The sequence below is a fragment of the Aptenodytes patagonicus genome, chromosome 8 (genome assembly GCF_965638725.1).
Source record: "Aptenodytes patagonicus chromosome 8, bAptPat1.pri.cur, whole genome shotgun sequence".
Taxonomy (NCBI): Eukaryota; Metazoa; Chordata; class Aves; order Sphenisciformes; family Spheniscidae; genus Aptenodytes; species Aptenodytes patagonicus.
In genome coordinates, this window is record NC_134956.1 from 18,075,939 (window position 1) to 18,103,499 (window position 27,561).

A 27,561-nucleotide genomic window follows, 5' to 3' on the forward strand; every position below is an offset into this window, starting at 1 on the left:
ATGTTTCCAAAAGAAGGTATTCTTAAAAGCGTCCCTCACAACTATTGCTAATTAAAAAAATCACTTGTCTTCTGAAAAAGCATAGTGTCAGATTTAGGGCTTAAGCTTTACTAAGTGAAGTGTAGGACAGACAAGCACCGCTTGCAGAGGAAAATCTCAGTAGAGCATTAATAAGGGAAACTTTATCTGGGAACATACCCCCACAGTCAGGCAGCCCTAACCCTTCAGTATGCTCTCAATGGTCATAACATTTCATACAATCAACAGCCAATAAAACATCTAGAGCAAAATCAAATATACTTTAACTTGTCTTAATTCAGACAGGAAGTTATTCATGAATCACTGCTGGAGTCATCAGCCTTGGGACACAGAAAAAAAATTACATAGCAGCAGCCAAAATTTACTTCTTGCAGATTGCTCTAAGGCAGTTGCGCTGAATGGGGATGTTCGGTGCCTGCATCGTAAGCAGTCATTTGCAACATGTGTCACTGCCAGAGCCTAGATTTAGGAGGAAGCTGGGGCAAGGGAGGAGGAGAGGGCTACATCTGAAATAGCGTATTTTCATTGCTAACAGCCTGCAAAGCAGCAATGTGCAAGTCAAAGCAATATTTATCCAAGAACAAATCAAAAAATTAAGAGCATGCAGATTTGCCATATGTTCTATAACTTTGTTCCTGGCACAAAAAAAGGCCAAAGTTGAGGCAGACTTATAATGAGAAGGAAGCAGGTGGCCCCCACAAATGGACTGGCTTCTCGGTTTACAAAGACGCTATTAAATTGCTAGCAGATCTCTCAAGCAGCTACTTTTGGCAGACCCCCCTTCCCAAACTCTGAGGCATGGTGGGTTACTCACAGGTGCTCCAGGGCCTCCAACCCTGAGAACGCTTTCTTGGCCACCGACTTGATCTTGTTTCCAAACAGAGTTCTGCAGTTTCCAAACATCCAGTGCCAGATAAACAGAAAAAAAAACGGGGAGAGGGGGGCAGAAAAAGAAGGAACACAATTAGTGTGGCTTTATCTGATATACGCACTCAGTGTAAGTCCCGGGAAATCTGAACTGCATGGAGATTAAGGGAGCTGAACTACACTCGCTTTCCCGCTCCTGAAATTGAAACCTTTTATCTGTATTCGAATTTAATAGTGATGACAGCACAAAAGGGAATGTGCCATATCACGTAAAAAGGCAGGTTTGCTCCAGTGCTTGGAAACCAGCTTGCTGAGTAACAGAAGGTCCCCTCTATTCTTTGCAGGCTGGCTGTGGACAGGATTAAGTGCAATGACAGTTTAACAAGATTTTGGTCTCTCCCTGCAACACACTTCATTTCTGACTTCTTCCCAGATAGTAAGAGAGTGGTAATTTATTCATCGCTGCTTGGCCTGAATGGACATCCACACACAAGAGCTGAGGGCTGTCTCTTGGCTGCACATTTATACAGCAGCTAACTGAAGTGACTGCTGACTTCCTTCCTTGGCTTATGATAAATACAAGAGCAAAGTAATATAATGCAATAAATAACAGCTGAGGGGTAATTTCGAGGGGCAAAAGGAAGAAGAGAAAAGGTAATGTATAGAACTGAGGAGCGTGCTTGCTTGCATCTGTGACCAGAGAGCATTCCTCTGAATCAGCAGACAGTGCTACGCAGCAGCAAGAGGGGGACTACCAGCAGGCGACAGCCAGCTGGAGCGATCACAGCCCAGTTGCTATCTGCAAAGTAACAGTTCTCTATAAATATTGACCAGTGGTGATTGGTCAGGGGCAGGGTTCATGCAAAATGGATAGTCTCCTCAACTGTTTTAATAAAACATCAACCAATGTCATTAATTAGGAAATGACTTCTTTCCCCAGGTTCTCTCTAAGGTTTATCTTCCAGGTGCATCTTTTATCACTGCCTGCTTCACATGGTGTCCAATGCAAGTCATCACTAACACCTAAGGTAAAAAACTGGCACATGCAGTGCTGCATTTGATTGCATTTCCTTCAAGATTTTCCCTTCAATATAGGGTGTAACCTGTATTTGCACCCTAAAAAGGCCCTACAACTATGATGGTCCTACTGCTTGCTACTGGCTGGGGAAAGGAGGCCGGGGTAGAAGATGGAGCATGTGCGGCCATTATATGAGCAAATACATTTGCAGAAGCTTGTTAGGGCTTTCCACAAAGTACCCTTCAAATGTCAGGATAATTTGGTGTCTCGACACCGGCACCCAGAAAGCCCAGTTTCTGTGTGGATGAAAGCAGTGGATGCCACACCAGGTAGAAAGCAAAAATGGGGCTCATCACGCTGACTGTTACAACAGGGAGGACTGAGACTGTATCACAATCTGTCCTTGCAGCCTGTTGTCTTTGGAGGGAATTTGGATGCCTGCCACTGGACAATACTATGACCCCAAGTAGGTCCTCACAAAATCAATCACCCTGACAGTGGTATTGCCAGATGAGCCACCACTCTAATTGTTGAGTAGACAGGAAAGGCCGGTTACTCCAGCTCCATACAAAAGGTCTGTGGCCCCAGAATCACAAATATTACCATTCCAGAGCAAAACACAACCAAAAGCTTCAGTTTCAGGCAAAGCCACCTCCCAGCCTCCATAGTGAGACACACACTCAAAGCCCTTTCTTATGGGCAGAGTTAACTTGGTACAAAACCACAGCTGAATTTTCAGAGCTGCGTCCCTTCGTTAATTATTTGATTTAAGGCAAGAATAAAGACAGCTATTGCAGGCATGCTGGTGGCTGATTAAAGGCTCCAGATAGCTGCAACCTGCTTTACCGACAGTATCGTTCTAAATATCTACAGTGAGCTTCACTGAGCTCCTTGCTACAGCACCAAAACCAGGGTATCAGAAGTCCTATTTATTGCATGAGAGTGTGTGGCTTTTTGCTTTAGGTGAAATACCCCAAGCACCAAAGGATGCGTGCAATCATGTGTACCATCATTTGGTAAAAGGGATGTTGTATTAATGAAGGCATTAAAAAAATCCACTGGAATGATTAATATAGTGAATAATTTACTATATGCAAACTCTGGTCATATGGCTGCATCCATACACACTAATTTCTGGAGCCATATTCCTAAATGAGGGTGTTATGCTGAGCTTGGGTTTGATAACTGGAGGTTTCTATTTACAGTGGATCTTGGACTTTGAAAATTGGAGATACTGATTATATCCATTTACTTATCGGTGCAGAGATAAGCAGTATGTCTGGGGATGTGAATACACAATGTATACATCACTTGTATAGGTGCATACAATTTTATGGCTATATACATGAGAAATACAAAACACACTGGTAATAACGCCATGCCCCAGCAAACTCATTAAAATCATTACGCCTTTCAAATCTCAACTAACCACTTCTCCAATTCCGAAATGGTTTGAACCCAGCGGCCCCCTTCAAAGGGCTCTGGCACGCTGGAATGCAAACGCGGCGGTATGCAGCTCCACAATTAGCCTGCCTGCTGCAGTCCAGAAACGCTCCTCCACTGTCGGCAGAGCTAGGCGCAAGCATGCTCTGCCGGTGATTGCATAAGCGTAATTACACGCTAGGCACGCAATTCATTAGAAAACAGCATTTTCTCCTCCAGCCAGTTTTGCACCTGCAGGAAGATCTCAGTCACTGAGTGAGCCATCAAAAAACCGGTTACGTTTAGCAGCTTGAATAATTAGGAAACTCGTTGTTCCCCAGTGATTCCACTGATGCTTTTTATGCTTCGGTGCTTCTCGACTCCCTCTTTCTTGAAGCAACATTTTAATTTAGGCCTGTGCTCTCCATCCTGGAGAGCTTCATATATAATTCAGAGAAGGCTAAAGTGACTGGCCTCCCCACCTCTCAGTTTAACACCTTCATTTTAGCGAACAACCCTCTCTGTGCTAAATCCTTTCAGAGGCTAATCTGTGCCAGATCAAAGGGGAACAGCTTTTAAAGCAACCTCCACAGAGCTGAGGTGATTATTAATTCATTGGAAGGTCTCCTCTGAAGTGCCCATTTATTTTTTGTATGCTAATGCATTTAAAGCTGGTTGACGGTTTAAACACAGGCCCTAAATCACGCAGTGAAATGGTTTGCTGTAAAGGCTGATATTTTATTTTATTTACGAAAAAATCCTGCCAGCAAGAATGATACTTACTTCAGCCTTAGATGAAATTACAAGTTTGGGATTTACGTGCTGATGAGCTAAAATAGACCTGAACAGATGCCTTTAAAACTGACCACTCACAAGTGTCCCCAAAATGCCTCAAGAAATATAACGAAATAATCTCATCCTAAGGGTTCTTCTAGCCTTACACTCTGGCTGACAATGAACGATCCCAGCAACCTGTCTGTCCAACAGCAGGTTCGCTCTGTTAGGTAATCAAACCACTCCTGTCTACCCAAGTCCAACCTGATCCGCATGCTCTTCCAGGCTACGAAATTCGCTGCAATTCCCCCCACAAACCACGGGCACATGTCCTTCCCTGCGTTCAACCAGACCCAGAACTGGCCCAAGCCCATGTGCAACGGAAGACAGAGGTCAACGATATGAAAAAAGATGCACACCCGGCTTCTTTAGACTTGCACAAGCCCCTGTTGCATCCTTTACTAACAGCAGACAAAACCGGACACCTTTCGAAGCAGTTCCTTGTGCCAGATGATGAACATCAGATCAGGCCATGGCTATTTCACAGGGGTGATAGCTGCTCTGCCCAGAACTCCAAACACACAACCCACGCAACCCCGCAGGCTGCCTCTGCTCCCTCCCTTTCTCCTCCCGCTCCTTGCTGTACCTCCTGGCCTCCGCCTAACCCCCGCAACTCATCAGTGCTCATTTCTCCCAGTTGCTGAGTCAATCCTTTTGCTGAACTCTTTCCCTCAATACTGTCTCCTCTGGCTTTTCCACCTCTCTTCTGTTATCTGCACCCAGCATTTCTAACATATCCCAATCACCTGAGGCCGCCACTTTTGCTCCCATGCCAGTGGCCATGTTGGAGGTATGCCCTGCAGTGGATGTCCCACCAGGACAGCTCGCTCTCTCCGCTCCTTTCCTCCACCTTCTCTCCCTTGTCAAAGCAGCACTACAGACTCACAATCCTACAGCCTGCAAATCCCTCTGGACAAAGACTCTGCTCACACTACCCTTCCAGCTCCTCGCATGGTTTCACTGGTTTCTTCAGACAAACCAAAAACTTTAGCAACAGCAGCCAAGGACTCCCCCACCCACCACCTCTGCCTTTTCTCTAGCAACTTGCGGGAAGATTTCCCAACTCCATGTGCACAGCGATTCCTACTGGCCTCTCTCCCCCCCACACTTCTTCTACCTCCCTGCCTGACTCCCCTGGTCCTTAAGTCCTTCTCTGCCTCCTGCCTCACTTTACTTGCAGCTACAACTTGGTTCCCCTCTTCTTGGATCCAGTGACTCCCCTCAACAATGATCAAATGCCCTCTACGTCTGTGACTTCAAAATTTTTCTTCTCCATCTAAGCATTACGTCCCCACGAATCCTGCCACGGCTCTTCCCACTCCCCCAGGAGTCTCTAATGAGATTGTGACAATATACCGCCTGCCAGGATTCATTCTAGCCATCTGCTATCCATCGAGGTACTTTTACTGCACCTCTGGCTGTGCCATCTCAGCATCAGAGACAGCGTGATGAGGGGGTGCTGAGAACTTAAACAAAGGCAAGAGGTAATGATTAGAAAGACTCTTGATTTGTCACAAGCCATCAGAGACTTCTCTGACAGGGCTGATTTATATAGCCGATTTCAAATGGAATACGAACAAGCACAGAGCAATGTAAAAATACTTGTGAAGGCCAAGCATGCTATAAACATTTGCAAGGCGCATGCTTGCCTTAGGTTTCTTTTTATCTCTTTAAGAGCCTATGCCCCATGGTGCCTTTTATTGTTGCTGCACATGGAAGCAAGCCCAAAAGATCACTCTCAGACAGAGTATCCCACAGAAACGAATCCTGTTTCAATCCCCTGTTGTAACAGGAAATGGGGTGATTTTTCTCTTCTGTTTATTGTTATTTGCTGCATCAATCAGTGCTTCGCTGAAGATTGCAAGGGGTCTTTTTTGTTGCTGTTTGCTTTTGGAAGGAAAGAACGGTTGTGCTGAATCTTACAGATGAAAACAGGTTTCTCTCTCCTGTGTATCTGAACTACAGCATGTGGCACTGTCTGTTCATCACTTTCAAAGGACTATAATCACCTCATATCTGCTTCGAAACACAAGTGCTTGATAACTACATTTGCACTCTTGCAGTAAGCCTGCAAAACTACTACACCTCAGATTTTCTGTTGATTTTTATCTTGTTCCAAAGGGAGGAAGGCTACATCGGAGAGACCCACCCCCACACAGGCACACTACACAACTGCTTTGCAGAACTTCAAACCCAGGGATACTCACAGCTTGCTTAGGTTTTCTAGGCCTGTAAAGGCTCCGTTGGTATCTTCTATTGTGCCTGAGATGTCATTGTGGTCCAGTTCCCTAAGGAGAGGACAAAAGAGAGCTCATAATCAGCATCTTAGTCCTAGGCTCATCGTTAAAAACAAACGGAAGAAAGTTTGAGATGCCACACGAAGAGCTTCCCATTTTCTCCTGACACTTATCAGAAAAAGACGAGTCCTGCAGCAAAACAGCACTAATCACTTTTCCTGCACTGACCCATGCTGCAATGGTGCATTCCAAGAAGAGCCCTGGCTTTTTCCTAGCTGAAACCCTCTGTTTCTGAGACAGCAGCAGTAGCAGATAGCTACTTTTTAACAGGTTGGTTTCGGTCCTTTTCTAATTCTGTGCATCCAAACAAAACAAGGCAAAAGAAAATAAAGTCCCAAAACTAAACCGCAAGAAACAGCTGTCCTTAAGTGCTACCATCATGAATTAAGATAACTTTGGTTATTCCAATGTATACATGTTATTTGTTTATAGCTATCTCTTCGGAAGATGATTTGGTGTGTTTTCTATGAAGCCACATTTTTTTCTGGCAATGAACTTGAAAGCTCAAAGGAAAGCACTAGCATCACTACACAAGCCTAACTCTCTGTATAACCACTTTTTAAAAAAAAAATGAGTAAGAATTCCTTTTTCAGAGTTAGCTTCTTTTGGCTTTCAAATTGACCATCAATTACAAGAGTCAAAGAGGTCTGAAGAAAAACAAGCACACAGAACAAACACAGAGATCCACAAAAGCTGTTTAAACAGTCTGTTTAAAAATCCTTCCCTCCTAGCTTTAATTCCAGCTAGCAATGAATACCCAGCAACACAGACAGATTTATCATTTCTAACATTAAGTAAAAAGAAAGAAAAAAATAAATAGGCTTTGTTGGTTTTGTTACATCACTCTGATTTAAAACCTAGCAAAAACCAACAACAAAGCAAACTAAACCATCCAGATAACCCCCCGAACCCTCAAGTACTCCTTTTGCACCTTTTGAAGATTATTATCAGAACATTTCCAGTTTAAATATATAAAGACAAAAAAAGAAAAATATTTCCAAAGCAAAGCCGCCTTGCAACATTCCAGACACGGGCATCATAGTGTAGCTTCTGGGCTGTGCAGCACAAATACACAATAACCCAAAAGAAGAGAACAGAAATTTTAAAAATCCCACAGTTTCAATATTGGCATGGTTCTCCTCAGCCGAGATAGGGCTGAGACTTTTGCTCTCAGAACCTAAGCTGGCTGCAGTCTTTGCTTGTTTCTCGGCTTTGGTGTGTGAACTGAAGATGTGAAGGGAGATGGCCAAAAGCCACAATTCCTGTTTCTCAGCTGGCTTCAGCGTGAGACCTGAATCTCATGTCCCTGGGGAACCCTGCCCTTAGCCAGCATCATTGTGGATGTCAGGGTGATCTGTGGGTAGGACTGTGCCAAAGGGATGGATAAAAACTCAACATCCCCGCAGGGTGTGGGCGCACATAATGCTGTGGTGGCATAAGAGACAAGTCCAGGAGAGACACTTTGATGTGTTGAGATTTTCAGCACTATCTATCTGAGTGGGGCAGGAGCAAATATATCCTCCTGGAGCTAAGTTTCTACATTTCCCTTATGGTTGCCAAGCTAATGCCCGTTGTTCTGTTTGTTTTTTAAGGGCAAATCCCTTCTCAGACATTTCTCCTCTTCAGTTCCACTGTGGGCTACCGGTCTTTGGACCAGCAAGCCCTTTCCCATGGCAGAGACAGACAAGTGGGAACAGCCTGTAGGAGCTCTCTGACACGCACTTTTATTAATTGACTGCTACACATTGTGTTTTCTTGAAAAAGGAAAAGAAAGTGGTATTGCTTGTTCATCCAGAGGCAACTCAAAGGTTTAGTGTTAGAAAGGAGGAATAAAACCCTTTATAACAAATGAGTGAAAATAGAGAGAGAGAAAAAAAGAGTGGGGTATTTTGGCCTAGCTCTCTTTGTATTCAAACTCCTCTCCCAGCCCCTGTTGCCAATTTCCTATTCTTTCTGGCTGGCTGAGCTTGAATGCTTGCAGCCTTGTTAATCATTGTGCTCCGAGGTCTCTGGGCCTGACCTCTATTTGAATAGCTCCACATTTCAGCAGTTTCACACCCACCAAAGGCTCCCCAACAACAGGCCATAATTAAAGCATGCTCGGGTCTTTTTCACCAGGTGCAGGACCCAATAGGCCTTTCTCTTTATTAAATTAGAGCTCACTCATACACTCCCTCTCCTCCTCCCCCCTAGGCCCTAGACATAAAAGAGGCTCCACATTCACTGCGGAGCAAAGAGAACTACCAGCTCCCCTTCCCCTCCATTTTTCTTTGGAAACCTTTAGTTCCGGTCTTGACAGCTGCCTCAGAGAGGTCCCTTTCTGAATGCCCAGTGGCTGAAAGACTTTGGCTTAAGTTTTAAAAAATGAGAAAAAGCAAACAAAACCCAAACTCACTTTCCAGTCACTTCCTTCACTGTGAACTTCAATAAAAGAAAGAGTAAGATGCAAAAAGTACTGTAAAGAGGGCAGATCTTTCTGTTCCCATTTCCTTTTAATTACTCAGGCCACAATGGGCTTCTGAAGAGGAATAAAAGTATCAAAGTGTGTTTTTTTTCTTTTGAAGGAAGAATTAAATCAGCCTGCTGAACTCAACCAGCCTGGGAGCTTGGACAGTGCTATAACACAGGCTGTGAGAACTTTGTAGCATGCCAGATGAAGGTGCTGAGCCCGCAGCCTCTGGAGAGAGGAGGAGAGCAGCCAGCAGCTCTGCAGGTACAAGTAAGGGAGACAGAGGCAACACAGCTGCAGGAATGGACAATTAAAAGAACTGGATTCTCCATCTTCTGATGTTTCTAAGGCAAGCCCAGATGTACCTTAATCTAACGTAGCTCTTGGGCTTAACAGTGTATAATGGTGCAATTGTATAGCTGGCACCCCAGAGGAGGTCAGATTGATCTGTCCTATTAGCCCTACAATCTAGAAGTTGCTATCTTCTAGATGGCAAGCTCATTTCCAGTGTGACATTTCCAGGTATTATGTTGTGTCAGTGACTTTAAAACAAAAGTCTGGTAAATGGCCATAGCCACCACTGGATGGATCATTTTGCATTTCAGTATTAGGGCACGTGAAATTTTTCTCTTGATACCATGGCAACTTTTTTGTTGTTCAGAGGTTACCACAAAAATCAGAGCAACAGAACACTTCATGACCGAGGTGAGCCCAATTCTGCATTAAAGAGAAAGACTTCTGGTTACTCTCGTGGCACATGTAGCAGCTTCCTGCTCCCATGGTTGGACCCAAGACTGGGTGAAGCTTCATGTGTTGTTACACTTCTGGTATAATCAGATGCCAAGCCCAATCTCTGAATGTCTTTGTTTTGCCATTGTTTTTTTCTTCTCAACACCACCTTAGCCCAGGATTTTATATTTATTATTCAATTTAAAAAAAAAAAAGTAGTAACAGCACACAAAAATGCTCAATATCACATTTAAGAAGATATTCAGATTTCCAGCTTTGTCACTGGAAGGAATCATTCCCTACTCCTCCTGAGTGCAGAATGACCCAACAGAAACTGTCCTTTTCTAAGAATTTCAATTAAAGTCAATATGATGGCAAGAGAAATTCTGCTATTAGTTGAAGGACTGAAACCTCAGGGAATTTTGCTCAGCTGGGCTAGATTCAGGATCCTGTCCCATGTTCCTATAATTTTACTCTGGAGCTCTCTACTCTGAAAGCACCCTACAACACTGAGCAGTTCAACTGCAATTCTCCTAACTACTTTTAATTAAAAAATACAAGTTCACTGAAGTTGAATAATGGGGTAAACACAACAGCTGCTGAAAACAACCGAGCAACGTGTAAGGGAGTTTGACGCTGAGGGCACAGGCACCCAAAGCAACAGCAAAGCAGAACAGTTCAACAGAACACAAACTGTGGAGGGAAGACAGGTGTTAGCTGACAAAAGCTGGGGGCAACTTACAGGACACGTAGGTTTCTGAGTCCCTTGAAGGCACCTTCTGCAATATGATTGATGGAATTGTGGCTCAGTCGTAGTACGTGCAGTCCCCCGAGGTCTGCCAAGCTTCCCTCATCCAGCCTGGTTAGGTTGTTGTAAGAGAGTATTCTGAGGAAAAAAACCAGCAGCCCTTGTCAATCCAACCAGTATTTTCCAAACTCCTCTGTGCCAACCAGTGCCTGCCTCCCACAACCCCCTTACAAGAGGCAATGTGTACTGGGTGGATACATAACAGCTTGATTAGGAAATAAGACTGCTGTCTGCAAATATTCCCATAAGATACCCACGGGGCAGCCTGGATGACCACAAGGGACCAGGAGGCATTTGGTACCCAGTTATAGGGAAGTCTTCTGTACAGGCAACAGAGAGAGCCTCCTCCAGAAGTGAATGAGAGCAATAAACTAATATGCATGCTGCCAGTTATGGCGGGAAGAAGCTACTCTTTCTCCACGGCCTGTATGGCCAGGTTAGGGCCTGGGAGCACCACCCTTCCTCGGTCCCCAGATATATAGGTAACACTCAGATATCAGTCCTGGTTGTGTTCAATCCTCACTCCCATTTGGACTCCCTCTGCAGCTTACAGGAAAAAGCAGTCCCCTCCTTCCCCACGCCCTGCGAGGTGAAGAGTGACGTCAAACAGATGGATTTTGAAGTTCACACGCGCTCTTGGCAGGGTCCAGACTTCTGTATTCGGGAGGTGTCTTATCGTTCTGCACTTGTGCACAGCAAGCCCCAGGCGTCTGGGTGTGGGTGTCTTCACAGCCTGTTCCACCCCAGTCAAGAGCCAAAAGCTTTTCACCACAAGGCAATTGAATGCTTCCTTTCACGCGCAGGAAGGAGGTATTTGTTGTAAACCAGCCGCCTTCCCTCCCGCTCCCCTTTGTCAAGGAGTGTACAGTCTGCTTGAAATCTTCTCCACTTGCAAGTGACTAATACTGGAGGGTTAGTTTTTTCCTAGTTTCCCATCCATCTCTTCCCCTTGCCTGTATTATATCTGGTTTTGGAGATTTTTTTAAAGTGCTACTCCTGTTGCAGTTTGGAAGCTGGTAGGAAGAAAGTTCTTTTTCTCTCCCAGCCAGGGTGCAGATGAGGCTTCTGAGATTTGACACCGAGGGCAGGGCGTCGGAAGCTACAAGCCACTGCAGAAACCTCACACAATATGCAACCACATTCTATGCAAGCAGTAAAGCCGCAGCGTTGCTGATGTTGAAAGCCAGCTTGGCTCATCAAATGAGGGACCTCCTGGGGTAGCAGCAGGCAGAGTCACTGGTCAGTGATCTTCAGCCTGAAGCATCCACCCACAGCTCCCCGCTGCAAGTATATTCCTCCTGATCTCTGGATGTCACTGCAGCTGGGTAAGCCCTGCAGGGTTACTGGCAGGTGAATGTGACCAGCAACAGCCTCAGCTTTAAGTTGCCTGCACACTGATGTGTGGGGTATAAAAACTGGCATTCAACTACATGCTGGTACTCACATTTTCTCAAGCTTCTCTTTACAAAGGGCAGTTGCACAGGATTTTCAAAAATACCTTAGTGACTTGGGAACACAAGTCACTTCAAAAGATGTGAGGGTTTGAGCTGCTAAACTTTTGAAAATGTGGAGTTATGCAGCTTTGAACAAGCACTGAAATCCTTCATTGCACAGACAACAAGAAAAAAAAATCTCACTGGGTTCCAAACCTCCAAATGCCTCTTTTAGTACTGCCTGTGAATGAGTGCTTAAAAATGTATCTAGGGCTTGCATGAAAGTCACTGCAAAGCCAAAACCTAAGTCAAAACAGACACATACTCCAAAGTACTGAGAGTGTCATTCACTTGGCAAAAGAGCCGTCTATCTTTTAGCTGTGTGAGTGGGCAGAGGGCAAGCTTTGGAAAAAATTCAGCAAAGATAAATGAGTTTGAAGAAGGTATGGGACAACATACTTTCATTCCTAAAGAAGTTGTAGTGTTAGTTAAGAAGAACTGGCATCCAGTCAAAATTATGTCCTCACCTGCGATTAAAGAATTTGGCTTAAAAAAAAAAAAGTGTTCAAAAGTAATCCTAAACCTGGCTGAGAAAAAAAAATAGTTCCTTTTGATTCTACACAGAAGAGTTCCTGCCACAACTGGTGAAGGCATGTTCCCCTCTGTCCTGACATCACCTCAAGATGGACAGACAGCAGCAGTCTTTAGAGGGCTCTCTCAATAGCTGCAACCAGATGGAAGGTTTCAGGAGCTAACATACCTGGCAGTGGCTTCCTTCAACATGCAAGGGCTCTGCCTCCTGCCAATGGGGCAGGCCAATTTCCAAAACAATGTGTTCCCCTCCTCAGTAGTTTGGATTATCTGTGTTGCGAGAAGTCAGCAGGTCTCTGCTGCTTCCCCTACCTTCTCATCTCTCTACCAGTGAGAAATCACTGGAACGAACAAGTGGAAATGTTTGTCTGCACAGCCCTTTTGGCCTGGCGAGGAAATGGGAGAGCAGCACGCCAAAAGGGATACATAAACGGGTTAACCAGAAACCTGTTGTGCAGCTGGGGCTCCTGCTGCCAGCCAGTTCTGGACCAGATACATCTAACACATTTCATTCCCATTGACCAAACTATAGGTAAAAAGTGAAAAGACAGACCCAGCTGCCAAGTCATCATTTACCTCTGATGAAATCCTATGCTCCCACTGTGGATTTTTCCATTATGTTGATGCCCTAGCACCTGACTGGTGAATACAATCAGCCCTTTCTCATGCCCATAACAAGGCAAGAGCTCTCTTCCCTTGTTAGCTTTTACATCAGACCAGAGCCCTGGGGTCACGTTTTCTCCCATCAACTGAAGGAGAGACAATTCATCCTTCATATGACCACTTCCTTCCCTAGCACAGATAAGCAGGGGTCTGGCTACCTTTCTTTCTTGGGTCAAGGACTTTGAAATTTATTCCCTGTACAAGCAGAGACAGTGTTTTCTGATAACTGAAACCCAGTAGATTTAGCAATAGGGGAGGTGAGCAAGGATCTTTTAATAAGGAATGAAACGTACACATTCAAAGAAGTGCACAGAGGCAATCGATGTATCTAGTGCTTCCTTTCCTCACCCTTCAATTTCAGAGCAGACCTCTCCTACAAGTACTCTTTGGCTGTGGGAGTTTCAGTTAGGAGTATCTGATGGCTCCCTGCAGCAGCCTTACCCTAAAGGCAACACCTGCAAGAGCTTGTAGTATTTTGCAGAGATGTGTGCTAACACCCACATAATCGCCTTTTGAATCTCAGCTAATGTCGTCTCTGGCCTCACACTCTAGCACAATCCTGTTTGTCGGGCCAAGCACGCCCCAGCGGCTCCTACCACCTCACACCACCAGGCATTTTCCAAATCCACCCCATTCTGCACCAGAGCAAGTAAGTCCTGCACGGGGTTTCTGCAGTTACTGCAGAGGATGGTCTCTAAGCCAGGACTGCTCACCGCTAGCACTACTGGTTGGCAAGAGATCCCAATCCATACCTGACAAATAAAGGGCTCCGCATGACGTGCAACCTCCCATCTAAACCTTGAGGGTTTGCAAAGACAGCGTCAGGTAGAAAAGACAAGCATAGTTCTCCCTAAAAGAGTTCTCTCGTTAGCTCTGCAAGATGCAGATGGGGCTTACTCATCCCATCTGAACCGAGGCTGAAATAAAGCTTCAACACAGGCACCAGATATTGCGTCCCTGAGAGCAGAAAGCTCCCAGAGCTGTGCTACTAACACAGTATAGTGATCTGAATTTGGCTATTCCAGGGGTCCAGCTGTGAGTGCCCTAGAAGTTAGACTCCCCTTTCTTGATGCTTCAGATTTAAGCAGACCATGAGCGGAACACGGTGCCGATTCTGACCTGTTGCCTTGAAGATTTCTCCATTGACACTGCCTTAATCTAGTAAAATATCACTTGAGGATCTGCACGTGAAGGAACTGTAGCTGCCTATAGCACTGTGCCAAGCAAAGGAGCCCTTTAGGCATGGGCAGTTTCACAGCAATTTGAAAAATTAGGTAATTAAACAATCACATATGTATTTAACTAAAATCAAAAATAAAATATTTCTTTGTGCCCCAAAAAAATAATCCACATCTGAATGAATAATTTGAGTTCAACAGAAGATCACAGCTGGTCACTGGGCTAACACGTTAATTCTACAGCTTCTAAACTTAAAGGAATGACGTGTGTCATGTCCACCTATCTCTGAATCCACATCCCAAAAGACTAGGGACTCACAGCTGGGTAGACAGATACCAACTTTTAGCCTGAGTCCAGAGTGAGGCCTTTGCAAGCAGGAAGCTGCTTTACCGTACTGCTTTTTGGTGGATAGGAGAATCCCTAACAATGTTTACCAAGAGATTTCTGAGCACCAAGCAGAATGAATTACAGTTCCGCTAACCACGTGTCAAGTTCTCCAAAGAAAAAAGTGGATCTTTCCACAGTCCCACCGAGGAGATGACAGCTACTTCTGTAAATACTGTAAGCATCCATGTGCGTGTCTTCAAAAAGGCATTAAGCAGTGCCACAGACCCAAAAGACACCCTTGTGGGGCTGTCCTCAGCAGCAAGGCTTTCTTTCATTTATCAGAGAGACTGTATTCACAGCTGGAAATCTCAGGAGAGCAAAGTCAATGTATTTACTTTTAAACAACTGAGCCCTAAAGGAAGGGTAAAGCGTAAACAGGAAAAACAAGGAGAACTGCCTTTAAAGGGCCAAATCTCTGCTGGTTAAAAACACGATTGTTCTTTGTAAATACAGAGGATAAAGCAAAGCTTCCTTCAGGCTGTACAGTCATTGTATGGCAAGCCGTGCATGTCTTGTTAACTAGCTAGCTAAAAAGCGCTGGCAAGCTGCAGATCACAAACTCTCCAGGTCTTTTGGCACTGTATCCTTTTAGTGGGTTCTAGTCTTTGTTTCTGGGGCAAATGCATTTTAATCAGGTGCTGTGAAGGTCACAACATCATGAATAACAAGGGCATCACTTAGGAGGCTGCAGTTCCTGCATTTCTACAGGTTGATATAGCAGGAGCTGTAAGCCACGTGATTGGGAAAAATCCTTATTCCCCTTTCCTGACAACATTACATTAGCATCAAACCCTGCCCAGCCAACCACGATAGAAACCAACTTACAGTTCATGCAGCTTCTGACAGAAGCTCCAGCCATCGGGGTTGATGCGGGATATGGAGTTGTTACTGAGGTGAAGCTGGTGCAGAGATGAAAGGCCATAGAGAGAGCCACTGTTTACTTCTGTCAGGCTGTTATACTCCAGGTGGCTGTGGAGAAAAATCAGAAGGAATTGACAGATAAGCAGCACTGGTCAACTGCTAAAGAATTTCCAACAAGGATCGCGATTTTAGCCATTCCTACACACCTTTCTATATACCCATGTGGATATGTGAATGCGTGGGCATTTCTCGTGCAAGTGAAGGATAGAAATTCAAGGACAACACAAAGGAAATACCCAGAATGAGCTGTGACTGCAGAGTAAACTGGGCTTAAAGCATCCCATTCAAGTTTGTATTTGCAGAGTCTCAGTTGTGACAGCAGCATCCAGAAACGTGCTGCCTTGATCACTTGTGACCTTGCAAACACACCTGAAAGCCAATCATGTTGGAAGTTTCAAGCATTTCCCTGCAATGACTATTCAATTTGTTCTCTCGTATGGAAAGAACACATCACTGAGATAGGCTAGCTTGGTTTCTAGGTATCCCAAGAGGCAGACAAATCAGGTCTGCAACACAGAGTTTCCATGTATCAGTCAAAACAAATTTGCAGAAGCCAGATGAGCTTTTATTTAAAGACCAACTGAGATCTTAGTGAATGTTCAAATCGTCAAACTTTCAAAGGAATACTGCCACAGCTTGAAAAACAGGGCTTCTTTTATTGAACACCTGGTAAAGCAACAAGCTTTAGTAAACTGTGGGTCAACTAAACAGAAGCTGCTGTAGCATGGCAGAGCTCTGTGCATGCAGGACATGGAAAGATGCACGAGGACTGGCACAGGTGCCCACAGGTCTCTGATGGGAGTCCTTGCTAAAATGCAGAGGAGGACATGATAGCAGGTGAATTCTAGGCTGTTTAAGGGAAAAGAGCCCATCTCTCCAACTTACAGAACTTGCATCTTGGCTAGACCCCAGAAAGCCCCATCAGTCAATTTGCTTATGTTGTTGCGCTGGAGTTTCAGGACTTCCAAGCTGTCCAGTCCCTGGAACGTCAGGCCTTCAATCAGGCGGATGCGATTCCGGTTCAGCTCCCTAAAATCACCAAGGCCATACAAGTTTATTAAAACCCAGTCCTTTCTCACGGAATCATCTGTGCAGCATACAATGGGGACAGCAATGCCAACAACTCCTCTGTCAACAGTTCCCAGGAGAGAGCAGAAGCGCACCGGAAACTTTCAATCCCAGAGCTAGCCAGGGAAGCCAGCTGGGTGTGATCGCTTAAATAAACTCACCCTGGAACAGACTTTCACTATAGAGAAATAACAGAGACAGTGTGGCAATTCCTCTTCATCCCTCCGCTCTCTGCATTTCTCTTAAGCCATTTATCCTTTTCATCAATTTTCACACGTCACCTTCTCTCAAGCAGAGACACCATTTGAACCAATACAGTTAAAACATCAGCACTATTTCCCTTACAACCCATTGTTTTTACAGGACTTGTAATCGCCCAGTAAAAACGTGCTCTGAAGCAAGCGGGTGCCATAAGAACTGTGAACCCAAGAGGAAATTTTATGGCTAAGTTTGAAAGGAAAGCTTTCAGTTCCCCTGATAAATTTCACATTTTTTCCTATTATAAGAAACTAATAAAGAGTGAAACAAGTTGTTTCCAATAACAAGGCAGTCTTAGTATTTTGCGTATACAAAGTTCTCCAACTTGGTTCATTAAATTTCTTTTTCTTTTCTTTTCCCCTGGGTAGGGAGGAACTCCTAAATTTTGGGAATACCTTTTTTTCTGGATAGCAGGATGAACATCATCACAGCACGCTTTACCAACCCATATCAAACAGCCTTATGGATTGCTAGACCCAGACATACCAAGTGAAAACCCAGTTCCGTAAAGTCAGTGGAAAATTTCATCGACACAATCCACTAAAGCTGAAGATAGAGCTTTTAAAATGGATACCTTTCTGCACATCAAGACTAACCTAAGGGTAGTTCCCTATTCAGCATTTGTGTTGAAGAAACTGGTGGAGGTTACAACATCAGAACTAGTCTTGGAAAAGATGAGGAAGCCATAGAAACTTTAAACTTACTTTTCAACTGCCTAAAAAAACCAATGTTGAACTTGCACTCAAGTTGAGTGTAATTAAAGTCAAGCAAGCAATTAAACAGTTTGCAGGCCTAAAGACTCTTGCCTTACTGCACTTCCTAGACTATTAGTGAGCTATGCTTTGTCAGAAAAAGAACTGTACACAAATTCTACAACACATCAAGTGCAACTTGCAATTCATTTATGTTTATCTACAGGGTTAAACAACCAGCTGTGAGACTATCTTTAAGAGTACCAACTACTCCAACTTTCAGTGAAAACTGTGTTCCTAACAGATTGAGTTGACCCTCATTTTTATTACAGTTTTGCACACAATGCAGACGAACACAGTGGATTAAAAGCTCTTAGTCAATGGACAGTAACTTCCAACTGAGAGGCAACAGACTTTTAAGATGCATATGCTATTGTGTCACACTGTTCAATCCCAAATTGGCTACAAATCCTACATGTATGCAAGCACAAGTGCACACCCATTCCTTAGACACATCTTGGCTTAAGGATTTGTCTCTCAGTCAAGAGGTTGCCATTTAGAGGTGTGAATTCCAACAGCTTTTGTGAAGTTTATGTTAACAGACAGAGGTTGACCTTTTGCCTATCAAATTTGATGGAAAGACTGCAACAGGCCTCAGGCTGGGCCCATTTCTCCAACAGCAGCAGACGGGAAAAGCTAAACCATTAGTGCTACTATTTTACACATAAAGTGTATTTATAGCTGCAGGTGTCTACGTCTGTAGACACCCATGCAGCTCCTGTCACATGGACCACAGGCAGGACAACAACAATGTGTGTGTTAACTCATCTAGAGTGCTATTTTCTCTGCCCAAGTATCACCACACCGTTTAACAACCTTCCATCATTACTTTTTTATTGCCACATAAAGATACCTGTGTGGTCTTGAAAAAACTAACATGGTAGCTGAGCTCTGTCACTTGCAAGAGAAACATCTTCCAAACCTCTCTTGCGCCACAGACACCAGCAGCTTTTAAGGGAATGGATTTGTCTTAGGCTGTCAAGTGCACAAGATGCTGATGTCTGCTGCAGCATCCCTCCCTTCCCACCTGATCAAAAGAATGGCCTGAAAAGCCAATAGGTACAAGACAAAAAGGACCCTCTCCCAACATGTTTTACTAGGTGCTGGCAGAGGACTACTGCACAGTGTATTCTAAGTTTTATAGATAGCAGGTGAGGAAGGGTGACGTTTGGTGTGTTTATCCTCAGGGACATTTTGTCTCCATAAAGTGTGGCTGAGCTTAATTAAAGTGCACATTTCTACTCACAGTTGTGTTAGCCTGGGTAGCCTGAACGCCTTGACAGGAAGCTGAGTGATCCTGTTTTTACTCAGACGAAGCGTTAGCAAGGACCGTGACAGACTATCAAAAGCACCAGGCTCCAGGGTGCTGATTCTGTTGCTCCCCAGGTAGCTGCAATAAATCACAGCAGAAAAATGAACAGTTCTGTCAGAAATTTCCTTTTATCAGCATTTGGTTGGTCTCCAGACAGGCTGGTGAAATTACAGAGGTGGCTTCAAATCAGTTGGATATCTGGCTGCACAAAGAGCACAGTGCCTTTCCCAGAGCCGTGTGACAAACATGGAGAAGCGCTGCGCACTTCCCAAGAGCTCCTTGATACCCTCCTACTTCAGCAAGGCAATTGGGAGTGGAAGCCAGAAACCAGAGAATATTCCGGTGCAGGATGACTCTTATTAATTTCCTGTTTTTCCCCTCAGCATCTGTCCCAGGGCTCTTTCTTACCTGGACCCTAGTCTTAGCCACAGAGGCTGTTTTTCCAGGATAACAAGCAAACATCAGTCACAACACCACTCTCTTATATCCTCTCACAACCAGGGACAGAAACCTGGGTGCAAACTTTAATGCAAGCAGATTATCTGTCTGCACCTCTTCAAAGGTACCTAAAACACATATTATTTTATGTTTCCCTGAATGGGCAAACATCTCTATTGGGAGGGTGTTACTCTGCTTAACCCCCGGTTTTCTTCAAATAACCAATGAAGAGATTTCTGTTCTTAACATTCAGTAGCCATTTTAATGATGAAATAGTCATTCCGCCTCCTCTCTCCCAGATGCACATGGGCTGATCTCAGAAACAGCATATACACTTCCCACTGGGGAAGAGACACAAACAGTTCTTTTGGCTTTTAGGTTTTCAGCTGTAAAGACACCCATACCTGAAGAATGCAGGATACCTTTTCTCTGTTGCAACATTTCCATGCAACACAATTAATAATAATCTGCATTCTTTACAGATACATCAGAAACCAAAAAGACAGAGCTCAAAAAATAACCTGACAGTAGGGACAACGTGCTGCCTTCTAATTCTCCTTTGCACTTAAAATCCTGACGAATAACCCCATACTTTGTATGTTCATTCCCTCTCTATTTTTTAAAGAAGGTTTGAGGCCCTTTTCTCTGCTGTGGTAACTCAACAAAAGCTGTTCCCAACAAGAAAAACTCACAGCTCCTTTATATGAAGTCCCTGTGGAAAGCAGCCGTTTCGGATTTCCGTGATGTCATTGAAACTCAGGTCCAACGTTTCCAGGGTAACGTAGGGCTTCAGCTGACTTGCTTCAATGCTGCGGATCCTGTTGTGATGCCTGAAACAGTCAGGAGGAGAAACGGAGACAATTTAGTTCTCTTAAAAAAACAAAAAGAATATCTGAGGCCGCAGCAGGCCCACAGGCTGGCTCCTGAGTTCACACACTCAGACTTACGGTGCTTCTTCAACAGCTGTCTGAGGAGAAACACACACCAGAGAGATCTTCCCTAATCCCCATGCTGTTCCTATGGCTAGAGAGACTAGCTCCCAGATATTTGCAAGCTTCCAGACACTTTTTCTGGTATGGTACAAGACTTTTCCCTTCTGCAGGACTATTGACTCTATTCATCAGTTTTTCTTCCAGTAATTTGGGCTCGGTCTCCTACAAGCCTGCACTTCCAGAACGGATTTGTTACATGCAAGGACTGCAAGGCTGGATTTTAATCCTGCAGGCAAGGAGTGCTGATCAATGGTTTAAGCAACCTGCCAATGTTTTACACAGAAGATGGGATTTTCAGAGCAGGAAACAGATAAGTAAATGTGATCTCAGCAAAAGTTACAAAACATTGTTTCCTTATTTCCTAAGGATTCTTCTGAAAACTCCCAGCTTTGGACTATGTTACAATGACTTGTAATGCACAGGAATACTGTAAGAGGGCTTGCAAACGTTCTCGCAAACGTTTCCTCATCTTTCGCTAAGTTTGTCCCACTGTGCAATTAGGACAACTGCAGTGCCAGTGCTCTGCCCAAGCACCGACTGCAGGATGAGAGCCTGTAACGATCACCTGTGTTTGCTGCCCTACCAGTACCAGTCTGAAGGATTCAATCTAATGTTCTTCTTTAGAGAAGGTACTACAAGCTGTCCTCAGGGTTTCTGCAGCCATCAAACAGTTAAATACCTCTAGACCTCATCTGTACCCAACAAGGTCTAACTAAAAATCCCCTGAGTCCTTTCCTCTGACTCCTTTCTGGCCTGAATCAGTAGAGAGAACAGTAACCAATTAGAAAAATACATTGCGCATTAGTCACAAGAAGTAGAGCACATGCCTGATGTGAATTTAGACCAGTCACTGATATTACTGGCAAGGCTGAGAGTGAGGCACTCCAAACAGAGACGCTCACCAGACGCTTGAGAACTTGCTGAATAATAAGAGATAGCAGAAAGGGTTCAGACAAGTACTGTGCCTTAATCTGGCCGGCTACCCACTGAGTAACCAGAAGAGGAGACAGCAGCCAGTGAAAGCACTCTTGAATGTAAACCAGGACATCCCAGCTCTCCCGACAAAGCATCAGCTCTTTGAAACAAAAAACTGACGGATGAGCCGACCACAGCCGTCCAGGCACTGCAGCTTATGGGTGTCTAGGAGCCCGTCTTCTCCAGCTTCACCCCCATTTCAGGCTCTCCCAGGCGTTCAGACAAGCCCCTTTCAAAGAAAACCTCTCCCCGCAAAAGAAAATACCGATAGCACATGGCAAGGGACCTGCTCCCCACACTGCGATCTGCTCCTTTACCCTCCCTGTTATTAAAACCAGATTGTTTCACCACCACATTTGCTGGTGTCTGTAACAGGAAGAGGGTAAAAACTGCATCCCCACAACTCCTGCTTTCTGGAGTTTCACCCTTTAAACAGCCAGCACATGACCCTCGCTTACACTGGGCAAACATTCACAGAAATGCTTCTTTGACTAAAGAGATTAAGTGCTACTTAATTAATTCAGTGCAGGCTCACAAATCATTAAGGATAAGTTTTACACCACTATAGCAATGCGCTGCTAATATGGTGCAAAAAGGCATCAGGAAAATTAAAAGAAAGTCATTAACTTATGTCCCCAAACGGGTTATTCCATGGGTTACACGCACACAGGTCTCTGCAACCACAAACTGTATAAAAGGCAATGATATGGCTACTATCCAAATGACCAATACTAATTTACAGCTAGGAATAAAGACTGAATTTTCACATCCATGGCACATAGTAAAACAGAACTCCAGTGAATTTATACTGTAGTGAGACTAAAATACCAGAAAATTCACTATACCCAGATTTTTGTGACCTCCATAAATTGAACACATGGGTGAGGGGGTTTTCTTTTCCCCAAGGACTAGTTTCTTTTGCAAGGAACTTGATTAGTAGAATCAGCAAATTCAAAAATTTCAATCTTTTTTTCCTCCTCAAAAGAAGAGAGTCCATTAAATGTGTGTGTGACCCTGATTCAGGTACCTCAACATGGACGTAAGTGAAAGTAAACCCCAAGCATGTTTTCTGGAGCTCTGCTGAAGCAGGGGCTGTGAGTACAACTCTGATCTCATCTAGGTTGTGACAGCTCAGACAAATCTGGCCATAAATTAACAGGAAATGAAGGCTTGTACAAATGAACGTGAAGAATCTATAAACTACCTGACAATCCCTGCGCAGGGCAGCTAAGTCTGCAAGGAAGTGAGAGCACAGAGCAAGTTTGGCCATGAAGTGCTTTTCAGAAGCCAATGTTATTTTTCTGGAGTATTAATATTTTCTGTGCTTTAGTTGTTCAGCATATATACAATCTGCTCGCCTGCCAGATCTCCCAGCCTGTCCCAGAAGACAGACTTTAAGAAGGAAAGAAAAGGACAGGAAAGAACTATTGTTTGAGCCATGTTCGCACTTTCCAGGTGACTTCTGTCCATTTGCCTCTTGCTTTTCATGTGCTACAGCTGGCGGATTAGATGGATGCATTATTTCACACAGGAAAAAAACAGGCTCCTTTCTCTCCCTCTCTGTCTCCTTCAAACATGGGCTGACTCCAAACGTAACTCTCAGCTCCAAACACCATCCCGGCCAGTCCCAGCTGGGGAATGTCAGACAGTTTGCTGCAAAGCACTGCACCCTCTCAAAACACTGCACTTCAAACAAAACCAATCCGGCTGACTTTTCCCATACACAGCATGTGATATGAATGCCACATCGTCCAAACCTTTTACTGGCCTGATTACATTTTATTTTTCATTCTTTCAGTAAGAGCTGAAATGTGATTTAACCCTTCTTTGTTATTACTTGGATCCTTTCAACTCGCCTGCCTTTGTTCCCAATCTCATCGCAAGAGTGTTTTACAGAAAAAAAGACCAGTGACGTTATGATTTGCCTCTCCCCTTTAGCAGTGACTAGAAGAGGGCTGGATTTTTCCCAACTAGTTTCCTTAGTTTACACTTCATTGGCTTCAAAGGTGACAGATCAGATTTTAGTACCAATTGCCAAAACCAGGCTTTAAAACACAAATTATCAGTGCTTCCACAACCAATTTGCCTCCAGGTGTCTTTTCCTCTCCCCACTCCTTAGGTATCACAGCCTGGAAACAGCTTTCCCTGTCTCACTTCAGCCAGTGTTACCTCAAGAGTATACGATGACAGGGCTTCAATGTGAGATTGAGCAATTAGAGCCTGGAGCAGGAGCCAAGTCTCTTAGTTTCTATTCCTAGCTCTGGCACTGTCTCATCTGCCTTGGGCAAGTTTCTTAACCCCTCTCTACCTCTGGCTTACCAATGTGCATGGGAACGTACTACCGGACTAGGATGATGCAGGACTGCCTTCACTGGGGACTAAGAATTTGGAGTGAACGCAGCTCAAATGAAAAAGAAATCATAGGAACTAAGGAGCCCATCCAAGTCCATTTGGGTTTGCTCATGAACATGGGAGGATCTGGTTAAAACACTTGAACTTCCCAGCTCATACCCAACCTCATTCCCAGAGACACCCCATTTGCAGCTAACGCAGATCTTGAACTGCAACATCTTAGTGCCAAACTAAAGTAAATCAGTCAGCAATGGATCGCTTTCACACTGCGAGCTGTATAGGTATGGCACTTGTTCAGGAACTGCTTCACCCTCAGGTCAGCACCAGCTACAGCTGCAAACAGAGAGAGGAGAGCCGAGGGAAGCTACCCTCCAGCCACCGCCGCTTAACCTGCCTGCACCCCCGGTCAACACCCTGAGGTACCGCAGCCTCTTAGCCCTTGCACTTTGTACCGCTCTTGAACAGACCCCTCAGGATTACAGGGGATTTGGATTAACCTCAGACAGCTCTTTGCTGAACCAAGCCCATGAGGACCATGTCAGGAAGTGAACGCGCATGCAGTGCTCCTCCAGGCTGCTGTGAGACAGAAAAACAAGCAAAATGTTCCAGCAAAGCCAAAGCGTGTTTGGGTTTGCTCTAAGTCGAGAGGGAGCCGAAGGGGGTGGCAGGAAAACAACAGGTGGCACAAAGTCAAAAGCTTGCAGCATTTCCAGGAATCTCAGCTTGTGTTTTAGAGGTAAAGTTACACTTTAATCCTGGTGGGTTTCTCATTCGAAGCGTCTTTGTGAGTATTTATTTGATAAACAGGTTGTGAAACATTTTCCACTAGACCTAATAGGAGAAGAATTCACCTTCCTCTTTGCAGCAAGCCTGTCCTTTGGAGAACACTAATCAGTTTAATTTAGACCGTGGCTTCAAACTACTTGTGTGAAATCGATGCAGAGAGTGGCGCAAACACACTCCTTTGTTGTTTGAGCCACATTCACTTCCCCTCAGCAGCTGCCCATTAGAAAGCTGACAGCGGAAAATCAAAGCAAGCAGACCCTTAGATAGGAATGTACAAGGGACTTTAGCTGGACTGATTTAAATACAATCAGCACAAAACCTCCTGGTTCAGACAAAGCTTGAATTAAAGCTGCCTTGGCTGCTGGGAGTCTGCAGCCCAAATGTTTGGTGTGAAGTGAGGCTAAAGGCAGGGAGAAGTCACATGCTTGGCCTTCATGTTGTGTCAGCTTACAGAGCTGGCCGAGCTCACAAAAAAAAAAAAAAAAGAGAGGCAAGCTGTAATACAGCAAACCTATTAAACCAACACCTGTTATAGGCATCAAAAATAAAATCAAGCATCAAAAGGGAGGCTCTGCACCTCGGGTAAGGTTCTATTAATATGCGAGCACTTTTTTTTTAAATCAGCATACAAGGGAGATTGCAAGACTAGAAACAGATATTAAAAAGTTCAGGGTTTGGTTAATATTTCCATACTGGGAAAGCATTGAAGAAGCCAAATGCTAGAGCCAGAAAGAGTTATGGGGTTTGCTACTGAAGGACAGGCAAGGTTTGGTGTCAGAGACAGGCCATGCAAAGTGAGACGGATCACATATACTGTGACTAACTGATGCCTGGAATTACCTGCCCCCCTCCTCCACCTTCCCAATTCAGAGAAGATGGAGATTTAATATTGATCCTCCTAGAAACACTCAAGAAGATTCAAGACATGGGTTCCTACACTCTCACCTTAGATGATCTCCCATCTGATTTTAGCCCATCACTCACTACATACAAAAAAAAATATTTTTTTAAAAAAATCATCGTTTCAGAGTGGAATGCAATGCCTGAGCAATTTTCCTGACAAGGATGAAGGGGAACCGATAATGTGGGAGATGTGTTTGTGTTTATAACAGCAGCAATGTAAGTGTTTGTTTGTTCTGGTCACATTGTTACAATCAATAACTGAAGATCTGTCCCACGTGCTTCTTATTAATGTATGGAAAGAAGGAAAGAGGAGAATGTCATTGTGACCTGTACATCAGCTTTGACTCAAAGTTCATACAGTTTATAAATGCACAATTTCTTGCATGATTTTAACATGTTACTTGTAAAAACTTTTTTTGCTTCCGAAGACTCTTATTCCAGAAAGATTCCTCTGCTGTATTAGAACTTGTGAAAGATCTGCTTTGGAGTAGTGAAGCTATCTCTGCAGCAGAATATGAAGTGAAGATGCAGATGACACGCTGGAAGTCTGTGGCACACCATCCCTATGCACAAGACCTTCCCTAAAAGACTGAACTGCCCAAAGTACATAAGCCCTCATGCTTCCCAACTGCTCCTGGAAAGCCCCACTAGCTGTCTGACGCTTTGCACTATCATGTCAGCCTTACCAGGATAATTCACGAGGCTCAAGATTTTGTACCATTACAAGAATGTACATTTTTATCCAACACAGCATGCACTGTATTTGCTTATGGGAACAGCCCCACTGTCCTTTCAGAGTAAGGCTATATGGGTTATTGTCCGGGCAGGAAGCAAGGATGCATGGAAGCAGCCCCCACTTTTCTCACATGCTCTGACTCACTCCTTCCCTGAGGAATCCTGGCGGATTCCCAGGCTGCCGCAGATACAGCTCTGTTTGCTCAGGTGCTGGCTGCGCACACAAGAGCAGAGCAGTGGCAGGCCAAGCAGCCACCACATTTTAGGGTCACCCCCCCTCAAAAAAAAAAAAACACACCACACCAAAAAACAACAAAAACCCCACCAAACGAAAAACACCCACCAAAAAAACCCTTGTGTAATTTTTACAGGTATCCTGCCTTTTCCTTGAAGATTACATGCTCTGCCCGAGTCTGTATGTGAGCATCTTCCCTCTCCCTAGTACTCCTTCAGAAGAAAGCCTTTCTAAGATGCAGCAAACAAAATCTGTGACCATTTTACACTGTTTTCATTTAACTGTCATACGTAAGCGTAAAGCAAGAACAGGCTGATGGAGCTAGTCCAACTATATCATGCTATGACAGGAAGTCTAAAGACATTTCCCCACCTGCTGTACGTCAGCTTCAAAACTGATGTATTTCAGGGGGCTTTCATTCATCAGGTTATGTTCTTGCCTTATGTTGGTGGGTTAGGATGGACAAGCATGAAGCAAACTACCCATAGCTATAGGCAGGCTGGGACAGACAGGGGGTTCAAGAAAAAGTGGTTTTATTTTTTTTTTTTTTAAGGCAAGAAAAAAAGAAATGCAACCTTTCATGGTGAAGTGACTGCATTTCTGTTCCAGGTCATGGACATTTGGAGTCAGAAAGCAGTCTGGGAGATGGGATTTGCTCATTCATTCCTTTGGATCTGGAAGCAGCAGCCACCTGCAATTCAAGTCAGTGACACTGCAAAGGGCTAGGTTACGAACTCCTTATTCCCACAAGCAAACTATTACTCACGCAAATAGTTCCACTGCAGTCAACGGGACTATTCATGTGAGACCAGTGTGACTCAAGGGCTATGTTTTCACTATCTATTAAGGGCTGCTCTGTGTCCACCCACAGGACCAAACTCCTCTGCCTCTCACATTGATGGACTGCAACTGTTGATGCTGGTGCAGTCCAAGTATGGCTTCAGAGCATCCTTGGGCCCTGGGTACCTGAACATGGGCAGAAGTTATCCTCCTGCCAGGCACGCTCTCGTAGCTCTTTCATGAGGCAGCCACATAGATAAGAATTAGGCAGAGATCAAGCACGCTCTTTAGAAACTGGCTTTCAGAGCAGCTGAACATAACCAAGGGCCTGGGTTCAA

The 27,561-nt window shown here is 44.4% G+C and overlaps 1 protein-coding gene across 1 annotated transcript in view; it reads right to left on the reverse strand.

Annotated features, from left to right (window-relative positions):
• Positions 1–27,561, reverse strand: part of LRIG1 (leucine rich repeats and immunoglobulin like domains 1) — a 100,082-nt gene that overhangs the window by 16,940 nt on the left and 55,581 nt on the right. Inside the window, 7 exon segments of the mRNA XM_076346606.1 lie at positions 854–925; positions 6,388–6,468; positions 10,398–10,541; positions 15,542–15,685; positions 16,523–16,666; positions 18,962–19,105; positions 20,158–20,295. Coding sequence (XP_076202721.1) covers positions 854–925; positions 6,388–6,468; positions 10,398–10,541; positions 15,542–15,685; positions 16,523–16,666; positions 18,962–19,105; positions 20,158–20,295 — 867 coding nt within the window.